Raw genomic sequence first — 9,534 nt, 5'->3', positions numbered from 1 at the left:
TTGTGTAAAATCCATTAGGGAGGCAGCAGCTGGGGCAGGGGGGCTTAAACACTGGAGCCTTGTGTGCCTGAATTCAAATCCAGGAGCCACCACATGCTACCTTGTGGCCTCAAGTTTCTGTGTCTGTAAAATGGGGGTAGTAATGGTGCTGACCTTGTAGAGTTGTTAGGAGATGGAAGTGACTTGTTTCTGTAGCACTTAGAACGCTTCAGCTCTTGGCTGGTATGCTTTGTCTCAGCCCCAGGGGGACTCCTGGGCATGGGCATGACTTTGAGAATGGGAGCTTGGTTTGCAGGCAGATGACTACGTTCAACCAGAGGAAATTTCTCCAAGGAGAAAAGATGCTTTCGTTTCTGTGTTCACAGGGCAATGGGGTCTGTAAAGAGTGACCCTCAGAAGGCACCCCTTAGAGATTAATCTCCCTGAGAGAGTGTGTTGTGGGGGGAGGGGGGCTGTGGCTAATCTACTTTAAAACTGACCTGGCTGGCTGTGAAATCCATCAGGGACTTGGGCCTTTGCCATTTAGCATCCCCTTAGGGGCCGACTGACCCCAGGTTTGATCTGGGAAAGGTCTTAGGCCGTGAGTTTCTGCCCCATTATTCCAGCTGCTACCGACTGACTGTGGGGAGTGGGGAAGGGGGGGGTGGGTGGGTGCCTGACAGTGCAGCAGGCTTTGAAGGACACCAGAGTCCCACAGGACTGAGGGTTAAGGGCTGGGGCGGAGTTTGGATCTGTGTCTTTCTTTGTGCTGAAATGACACAGCGTTACCCTGCGGGCTGGTTCTGTAGAAAGGCCTAGTTGGTTAATTTTAAAGGCTCTTTTGAGGAGGGAGGAAAAAGGAGCAATGTTGCATTTCCCAAGGGGCTTTCCTCAGCGATGCTCAGAGTTTCACCAAGATGAGCTTGTTAATTAATCCTCCCTTGTTGTGCCTGGAAGGGAGGGAGAAGGCTGGAATGGCCTCAGCGCTGCCACTGTGTCCTTACCTGCACAATGAGAGGCTCCTTCCTATAGATTGCAGAGGAGGTGACACCCCTCCCCCTGCCCAAGCTGAGACCTTCTGTGGCAAAGTGCTGTGCTGGAGAGGGTCCTTGCTGGGCTCTTGATTTTCAGCTCAGGAGAAGCACTGGTTTGTTCATCATTTTCCCTTTGCCAGATCACCTTTAAGGCCCCTGAGCTTAGGTCACTTACAGTCTAGAGGAGGGGATCTCACACCAGTCACAGTCACACAGGGGGTGTAAGGGTAATCCTGGGGTTCTGTAGGAGTAGGTAGAAGGGGGCCTCCAGGTTTGTATTCTGGGGAGGTTTCTAGAAAGAGGGCTGGCTTCTAATCTGAAACCTGAGGATTGGGTATAAGTGACACAGGTTGGGGGGGTGGCATGACGTGGGGTAGATGGAGAGGAAATAATGTCCAGGCAAATAGAACATTTGCAAAAGCAAGAGCTTAGGGCTACTTGTTCCAGGTTGGGGCAGAGGCACAGAAAAGCAGGGGGAAATTCAAGGTTATCGGAGTGAGGCCACCTTCTAGATCCTTCTCATAGCTGTGAAGAGCTCTAGGCTGTGGTCTAGTAATTTCTGAGCCCTAAAACTAGGGGTGAAGGCTTTGGGTTATTGGTAATGAGAGTGATGTTCTAGAACTTTGTTCCTGTGGAAACAGAAATACACGTTCTGGGAAGTGGTGCTGGCGAGCTGCAGTCTTCTGGGGTTGGAGTGGAATGTTCCTCTCCTTCCCAGAGGCCATAGCCCCTCCCAGACTTACTGCTCCAGGTTGGCCTACCTGTGAACAGTACCACCTGCTCAGGAATAAAGTCCACCCGGGGCTGTATTTGCCTTACCTGGGAGCAGTTTCCTGCTTGCTGGCCTTCCTGACTTAGCTGTGCTAAAGGGAATTTAGGGAGACTCATCGGTGGCTCAGCCTTGGGGCATTTCCTGGGCGCTGGGAGCTGGGGTGAGTCAGGGCCTGTGCCAGGTGCTGGGGGTTGGGGAGCCTTCGTACTATCTCCTCTGCCTTCCCTGTCAGTATCCAGAAGGTTTCAGATTCATGGTGAAGTCGCTCGTGCCCCAGAGATGGAATCCCGAGGAGATTCTTACTCTCTGGCGTGTGTGTTGTCTTAGGTTATAAGAGCAAGATCTTTACCTGCCCTTGCTGGTGACCCCAGCACAGGTCCCGACAAGTGGGCACTTGGGAAGTGCTTTTTGACAATTGCTGTTATCATCACTCTTCTGATGAGTTATGGAGCCCTTGCTTTGTGCCAGGCACCACGCTCAGACCTGTACGTGTTAGCAGGTCCCTGCATCCTCGTGGACACAGCCCTTGGGTAGGTGCTGAGATGCTGAGGTTTTGAGAGGCTGGGAGCTTTGCCAGGGCAGTGGGGCCGGGCTTGGGATTCCATCCGAATGCACCCTCACTGCTGCTATGGTGGAGATGTCCTCTCTGCTTTTCTGGGCATCGGGTTTCTGAGCCCTTTATTGTCCTTGGATGTGGTTTGCCCATCCTCACCCTGGGAAAGCTTGGAGCCAGGAAGGCATGTTACCTGGGCCTCCTTGTGCCTGTTGGCAGATTCCGAGGGAAAGGACCCCCTCCACATTCAGAGCTGTTGTTTTTAACATTGTGGTGAAATACACAGACATAACATTTCCATTGTAACCATTTTTAAGTGTGTGGTGTTTTAGTGGCATTAAGTACATTCCCAGTGTTGCTCATCTGTCACCACCATCATCCCCCGGACTTGATTACCTCGCAAAATGGAAACTCCGTACCCATTAAATACTAACTCGGCATTCCCTCCTCCCCCAGCAGCCACCCATTTCCCTTCAGTTTCTGTGAAGATTCCAAGGTTCAATTCTTTGTCTGTCCCACCCAGAATCTCTCTGGAGTGCCCTCTCCAGGCAGCGATGCCAGGATGCCTGTCTCTGCCTCTCTCCGCCAAGAGCGCAGCCAGGAGCGGCCAGTGAGCCTGACCTCCACCACCTCCTCGTCGGGTTCATCCCGTGACAGCCGCGGTGCCATGGAGGATCCCAGTGGCTCCGAGGCTTCTGCTGAGAACGGGGCAGGCTCCCCGCGCAGCCGGCATCCCCCCAACGGCAACCCCAACTCCAGCGGCTGGCTGAGCGTGAGGGGGCCCCTGTCTCCATTCAGCAGCCGGGCCCCGGCGGCCCCAGCACATAAGCTCAGCTACCTGGGCCGAGTGGTGCGGGAGATCGTGGAGACGGAGCGGATGTATGTGCAGGACCTGCGCAGCATCGTGGAGGTGAGGCCCGCCACCCAAGGGGCTGAGGTTGGGAGGGGGCCCGGCCTCTGGCTCCTGGTGGCCCAGCTCTGTTGTAAACCTGCTTCCACCCCTGGAAGGAAACTTCTCCCTGATAGTTGGTTTCAGAAGACCTGCTTCCCATGGAGTAGTGGGGAGGTCTCATGCGGCCTGCTCTGGGGGAGCCTCTGACCGCTCCCACTGCCTTGCGACTTTGGGTCACATCAGTAGCCCGGGCCCACAGAATCTCCTGCAGGCCATTAGGGGGCAGGCACGGTTGGTGGGGAGGGGCGGGGACTGCTGTGCTCATGGAAACTGATCACAGTGAGGACACTGGCCTGGATGTTGCCCACCTGTGCCCAGATCCCTGCTCTGTGGTTGCCTGGCTACGGGGTCTCGGGCACCTGCGTAAGCTCCTGAGCCTCGGGTTCCTCACCTGGGACGTGAAGACGCACCCACCTCGTAGGGCCATGTTGGTGAGGCATTTCACACTGCGGGCACGCAGGAAGGTGGCTGTGTGGCTGCCATTGAGGACGCCCTCTGCTCGCTGCAGAGGGAACCGTGTATTTGTTTCCAGGGCTGCTGTAATAGATAACCTCAAGCTGCGTGAGTAAAACGCAGACACTTAGTCTATCTTGGTTTAGGAGGCAGAATGCGTTCCACGCCTCTCTCCTGGCTTCTGCCAGGTGGTTGCTGCCTATCCTTTGCGTTCCTCAGCCTGTTGATCTATTATCCCGACCTCTGCCTCCACCTTCCTATCGCTGCCTTCTCTGTGTCCTTTCCTCTTGTGAGGACACCAGTCATTGGAGTTAGGGCCCACCCTAAATCCAGTAGAATATCGTCCTGAGATCCTTGACTCATTACATCTGCAAAGACTCTATTTCCAAGTGAGGTCACCTCCTGAGGTTCTGAATGGATATCAGTTGGGGCGTGGGGAACTATGCAGCCCAGTACGGTAGGCCATGTCTGTGAAGTCACACTGTGGTTGTACAGAAATGGGGTGTGGCTGGAGGAAGTGGGGGGACAGACTGTACCTGGGGCAGGGTGGAGGATGGGCTCTGATGCCTCCCTCCACGCAGGACTACCTCTTGAAGATCATTGACACGCCTGGGCTGCTGAAGCCAGAACAAGTCAGCGCCCTCTTTGGGAACATAGAAAACATCTATGCACTGAACAGGTATGGAGTGGGACATACTGCATAACACATACTGCGTTCTGCCTATGAGGCCCATCTTAGGGCCTAGAAGGGCCCTGGATGGGCCTAGTCTCCTGGGCTGTGACATGTGGGCCAGGGGCCTGATCACTGAGGGTGGGTGGGTAGTGGTGCTCTACCCCTGTAAGGTGCTACAGTCAGCTCCCTGTAGGAGAGAGGGGGTGTGGGGTCATGTGCCCTGGGGCTGCTGTGCCTCCTGTCAGGCGGGGGAGACCATCTGAGGTCATGTGCATGTTGGGGCCAGACTGGGCCAGGCCAGCACCCCCTCAGGGAATGGCTGGACTCTGGCATGTGATGCTCTTCTCTCTGTCCCTTTGTGGCCCTTTGTCTCTTCCATCTTTCTCCCCTTCTTGCACATCCCTTAACTTCTTCATCACCTTCCTACTGACCCCATGGGAAACCAGGGCTCCCTGGAGGTGATCTGACCCATTAGGTGAATGAACAGATCAGGCGAAAGGGGAGGCTGAGTGAGGTCTGGCAGGAGGCTACTTCAGGGCAAAGGGGCTCCTTGAAGATATGGCGTGTGCTGCCTGGGCCCACAGATTCCCCAGGGCGAGGGCACTGGTCGGGGGAGCGTGCTTGAGGGGACAGCATTGATAGGATATAGGGCCCTCTGAGATGGCTGAGAGACTTCCTGCAGTGCAAGCTTCAGAAGGCTGGGAGGGCAGGGTGACTTGGGCCAGGTGCTGGTGGGGGTTGGGAAGACAAATGCATGGGAGGAGGTGACAGGGGAGCGTTGTGGTTAGGGTTTCCCATAGCATCCCAACCCGAATCCAAGTTCAGGCTCTGGGACTCCCCCTCTCTCCCTTTCCTGCATCCTTTTGCACTGGGGTGTGTGTGTCGGGGGCCTTTGCTTACTTTGGGAATCCCAGCCCTCTTCTTCTTCCCCCTTTAATCTCAGTCTGTGTGTGTTTGACTCCTTCTGCTTGCAGAGGAGCTGTCTCTCCTCCCAAGGTGGGTACTCGCATCCCCTTTCTCTTGCTTGCTGAGCATGTGGGGCTCCTTTGCTCCCCATCTTTGCGGCAGTGCTGAATACTCTGTGGTTGCTGGCCTGCATGGGGCTCACTCTGAGGGGGGAGAAGCCCTGACTCTTTGGCGTGTCACCAGGGCTGGCTGTGTATCTGGGAACCAGGAGGTTGGGGAGGGGACTTGTTGGTAGGTGTGGAGGCTGTGAGCTGTCTGGGGTCTGACGACCACTCCCCCCTCCCCCAGCCAGCTACTCAGAGACCTGGACGGCTGCAATAGTGACCCTGTGGCTGTGGCCAGCTGCTTTGTGGAAAGGGTAAGAAGGGCTGGGTTCTTGCCTCTTGTCCCACCTTGCTGGGGACTCAGAGGCACAGGAATGCCCAGCAGAGGCTTCTGCCAGGGGAAGGAGGGGCGTTCTGGGGTGCCTCAGGTGGGAGGGGCATTCTGGGGTGGAGCCAGGGGCTGCTAGGTGGATGGGGTGTCCCAAGGAGATGGGTACAAGGATGGATCTGCAGGTGTTCAGGAAAAGGGGGGCAGAGTGTACTCTGAGGATCAGGGCCATGTTTTTGGTATTCCCAAGTTTGCAGCCTCCCAGAAATCACTATCTTTGTTCGGTCTCTTCTTAGAGCCAAGAGTTTGATATCTACACCCAGTATTGCAACAACTACCCCAAGTGAGTAATTGGGGTGGAGAGGGGAGGTAGAGTTATTTGGTGGGCCTGGAGCACCACACGCCCCCATCTAGGCCTTCCCAGGCAGTGACGGCCGCCTCCCCCCCTCCCAGCTCAGTGGCTGCCCTAACCGAGTGCATGCGGGACAAGCAACAGGCCAAGTTCTTTCGGGACCGGCAGGAGCTGCTACAGCACTCTCTGCCCTTGGGCTCCTACTTGCTGAAGCCCGTCCAGCGCATCCTCAAGTACCACCTGCTGCTCCAGGTAACCCAGAGGTCTTCCTGAGGATGCGGGGCCCAGGGGAGAGGCAGGGCCTGAGTCTGGGCCGCCTGAGCGCCTGTCTCCCGCACAGGAAATCGCCAAACATTTTGATGAAGAAGAAGATGGCTTCGAGGTGGTGGAGGATGCCATTGACACCATGACCTGCGTGGCCTGGTACATCAATGACATGAAGAGGAGGCACGAGCATGCAGTCCGGCTCCAGGTGCTGCAGGGCTGGCGGCTGGAGGGACTCGCAGGGGTGGTGGGGCGAGGTGGGGTGGCGCTTGGGAGAGCGCATGTGGCCGCCTGCTGCGGTGAGCTGAGGGCTCGTTTCCCTGTGGGGTGGGCTTCTCTGTGGCGAGCCCTTGTGGCAGCGTGTGTCTGGCGGATGCAGGTGGTGGCTGTGTCTGCAGGAGTTTTCTGGGGCTCACGCAGTCCCCAGAGTGTCATGAGCAGCCTGACTCTGGGGCTCCCTGCTTCTCTGCTGCAGGAGATTCAGTCACTGCTCATCAATTGGAAGGGACCAGACCTGACCATCTACGGGGAGCTCGTCCTGGAGGGCACGTTCCGCGTGCACCGCGTGCGCAACGAGAGAACCTTCTTCCTCTTTGACAAAGCTCTGCTCATCACCAAGAAGCGAGGCGATCACTTTGTCTACAAGAGTCATATCCCGGTAACCAGGCTGCTGTCATGTTCTCTGCCCCTCCACTCCTTCTCCACTTCCCCCATTTTAGTGGGCCAATCTCCAGACCCTTTTTTTTTTTTTTTTTTAAAGATTTTGTTTTTGGGGCGCCTGGGTGGCTCAGTCGGTTAAGCGGCCGACTTCAGCTCGGGTCATGATCTCGCAGTCCGTGAGTTCAAGCCCCGCGTCAGGCACTGAGCTGACAGCTCAGAGCCTGGAGCCTGTTTCAGATTCTGTGTCTCCCTCTCTCTGGCCCTCCCCCGTTCATGCTCTGTCTCTCTCTGTCTCAAAAATAAATAAATGTTAAAGATTTTGTTTTTGGGGCGCCTGGGTGGCTCAGTCAGTTGAGTGTTGGACTCTTGATTTTGACTCAGGTCATGATCCCGGGGTCGTGGGATGGAGCCCCGAGTTAGGCTCCGCACTGGGCGTGGAGCCTGCTTGGGATTCTCTCTCCCTCTCCCTCTCCCTCTCCCTCTCCCTCTGCTTTCTCTCATAAAATAAAAATAAATTAATTTAAAAAAAAAGATTTTATCTTGAAGTAATCTCTCCACCAGTGTGGGACTCGAACCTAAAACTCCAAGATCAAGAGTCACATGCTTTACTGACTGAGTCAGCCAGACGCCCCCAGGCTGCACTTCTTGACCTCTTCATGGGCTCCGGGTTGGTGTGGATACAGCTCTATCCTTCTGAGATTACTCTTCCTGCCTCCCCAGATGGTCTCGAGGGGCTGGGGCCCCAGGTCACTCCCACCCCCCCAGTGTCCCTTCTTGTGCTTGACTGCACTCTCTCTCTGCCCCAGTGCTCCTCCCTGATGCTGATCGAAAGCACCAGAGACTCCCTGTGCTTCACCGTCACCCACTATAAGCACAGCAAGCAGCAGTACAACATCCAGGTGAGGGTTGGGAGGCTGGGGACAGACCTGCCTTCTCAGCTCGCTTGGCTCTACTGAGCCTCAGTGTCTCTCTCTGGAAGGTAGAGATCATTGTGGACATCTCTCAGGCTTGTGTTGGGGAGTTAAGATAACCTCACAGAGGCCCCAGCACAGGCCATCTTTCTGCCGCTGCCCCCCTGACAAGCGTGGCCTACGGTGGACGGCTTCAGTCTTGTGATAATAACACCTGGCTCCCTCTCCCTCGGGTCCTTCCAGGCCAAGACAGTGGAGGAGAAACGGAGCTGGACTCACCACATCAAGAGGCTCATCCTGGAGAACCACCACACCACTATCCCCCAGAAGGTGAGTGCCGGGGGGTACCCCACCTAGCCCCTGATGGGCTGCAGGGAGAGGTGATCCTCAGCCAGGGCCAGGGGCCCACCAGTGCCTCACCCTCTGGACGTTGGCTCCACTCGACAGTGGGGATCAGCCTATGCCCTCGGCCTCAGCCTAGCACTGCGGGTGTCCTGGTGTAGTAAGAGCCGAGCTGGTGGAGCAAGGGAGGCACAGCACATAGTGAGGTGGTAACAGGGTGTTTCCTTTCCTTCCAGGCCAAGGAAGCCATCTTGGAAATGGACTCCTACTGTAAGTGTGCCCTTTCTGCCTGCTTTGCCCCTAGTTGTGCACATCTCTAGGTCACGTTGCATCCTGGGGAAGCTCTGCCTACTGCTTATATTGCAGGGAGCAGAGAGGATGGGAAAGGGAAGCTCCTTTTGTCAAAGGCTAGAGGTCTGCTGCAAGGTCAAGGGCATGGTCCTGTTGGCAGGTGCGACTCCTAGTGCCTCACGTTCCTGGATGGAAGATGGAAGAGAAGGGAGCTCTGGAGGCTTCTGGCCCCTGGAGCTGGGGCGCGCAGCAGAAGTGTGGTCAGGTATAGTCAGAGTCTAGGCCAAGGCTGATTGTGAATCTCGTGTGCAGATCCCAGTCGGTACCGCTGCAGCCCGGAGCGCCTGAAGAAGGCTTGGTCCTCCCAGGACGAAGTGTCCACCCACGTGCGGCAGGGGCGCCGGCAGTCTGGTAAGGGAAGGGCTGTGTGGGCAGAGACGCTTCCTCGGAGGACTCTGGGCCAGGAGGGGGACTGTGTGCAGCAGCATTTGGGGCTGGCTGTCACCTCTCCGGACATCTTGGGAAAGGGCAGGTCCCGGGAGGGTTGCTGGGCACATGTAGAGCACCCCTCCCAGTGCTCCTGCTTCGGGCCCTTCTTGTGCCCCAGGGTTGGGCAGCCCACCTTTTCCCGCACCCTGGGAATGCTAGTTTACTCAGGGCTCGGTGCCCCTTAGCTTTCCCGCGACTGAAACCTTATTCCTTGGCCATTCAGAATCCTGGAGCCCAGCCAGGAGTGACGCTCAGACATCATGGGTGATCCCCAGCCCAGTTCTGGAGCAGAGCAGAGGCAGGACGCGGGGAAAACGAGTTAGATGTCAAGTGGCACCAAATCCAGACAGGAAATATTTACTTTGGGTCTCAGGAAAAGTTCAGTTTTCCTCTGCTGGGTTTTCTTCCATGACTGGGCTTGCTGCTATGTACTTGGAGTTACTGGAATGAATCGTCTGTTGAAAAAGAGAG

General features: G+C 56.2%; 1 protein-coding gene across 8 annotated transcripts in view; it reads left to right on the top strand.

Annotated features, from left to right (window-relative positions):
- The window catches only part of PLEKHG3 (pleckstrin homology and RhoGEF domain containing G3), a 42,427-nt gene that overhangs the window by 23,696 nt on the left and 9,197 nt on the right, over positions 1-9,534 (top strand). For all 8 annotated transcript variants that reach the window (XM_049611457.1, XM_049611459.1, XM_049611455.1 and 5 more), the window contains exons 2-12: positions 2,862-3,248; positions 4,325-4,422; positions 5,671-5,740; positions 6,051-6,097; positions 6,208-6,358; positions 6,447-6,578; positions 6,846-7,028; positions 7,837-7,929; positions 8,185-8,271; positions 8,520-8,553; positions 8,887-8,985. In XM_049611457.1, the coding sequence (XP_049467414.1) occupies positions 2,901-3,248; positions 4,325-4,422; positions 5,671-5,740; positions 6,051-6,097; positions 6,208-6,358; positions 6,447-6,578; positions 6,846-7,028; positions 7,837-7,929; positions 8,185-8,271; positions 8,520-8,553; positions 8,887-8,985 (1,342 nt within the window). In that variant the 5' untranslated portion in view covers positions 2,862-2,900. The remainder of the gene's footprint in view (positions 1-2,861; positions 3,249-4,324; positions 4,423-5,670; positions 5,741-6,050; positions 6,098-6,207; positions 6,359-6,446; positions 6,579-6,845; positions 7,029-7,836; positions 7,930-8,184; positions 8,272-8,519; positions 8,554-8,886; positions 8,986-9,534) is intronic.

This window comes from Panthera uncia, assembly GCF_023721935.1.
Source record: "Panthera uncia isolate 11264 chromosome B3 unlocalized genomic scaffold, Puncia_PCG_1.0 HiC_scaffold_1, whole genome shotgun sequence".
NCBI classification, from domain to species: domain Eukaryota; kingdom Metazoa; phylum Chordata; class Mammalia; order Carnivora; family Felidae; genus Panthera; species Panthera uncia.
This window is presented reverse-complemented; position numbering and strand designations above follow the sequence as displayed.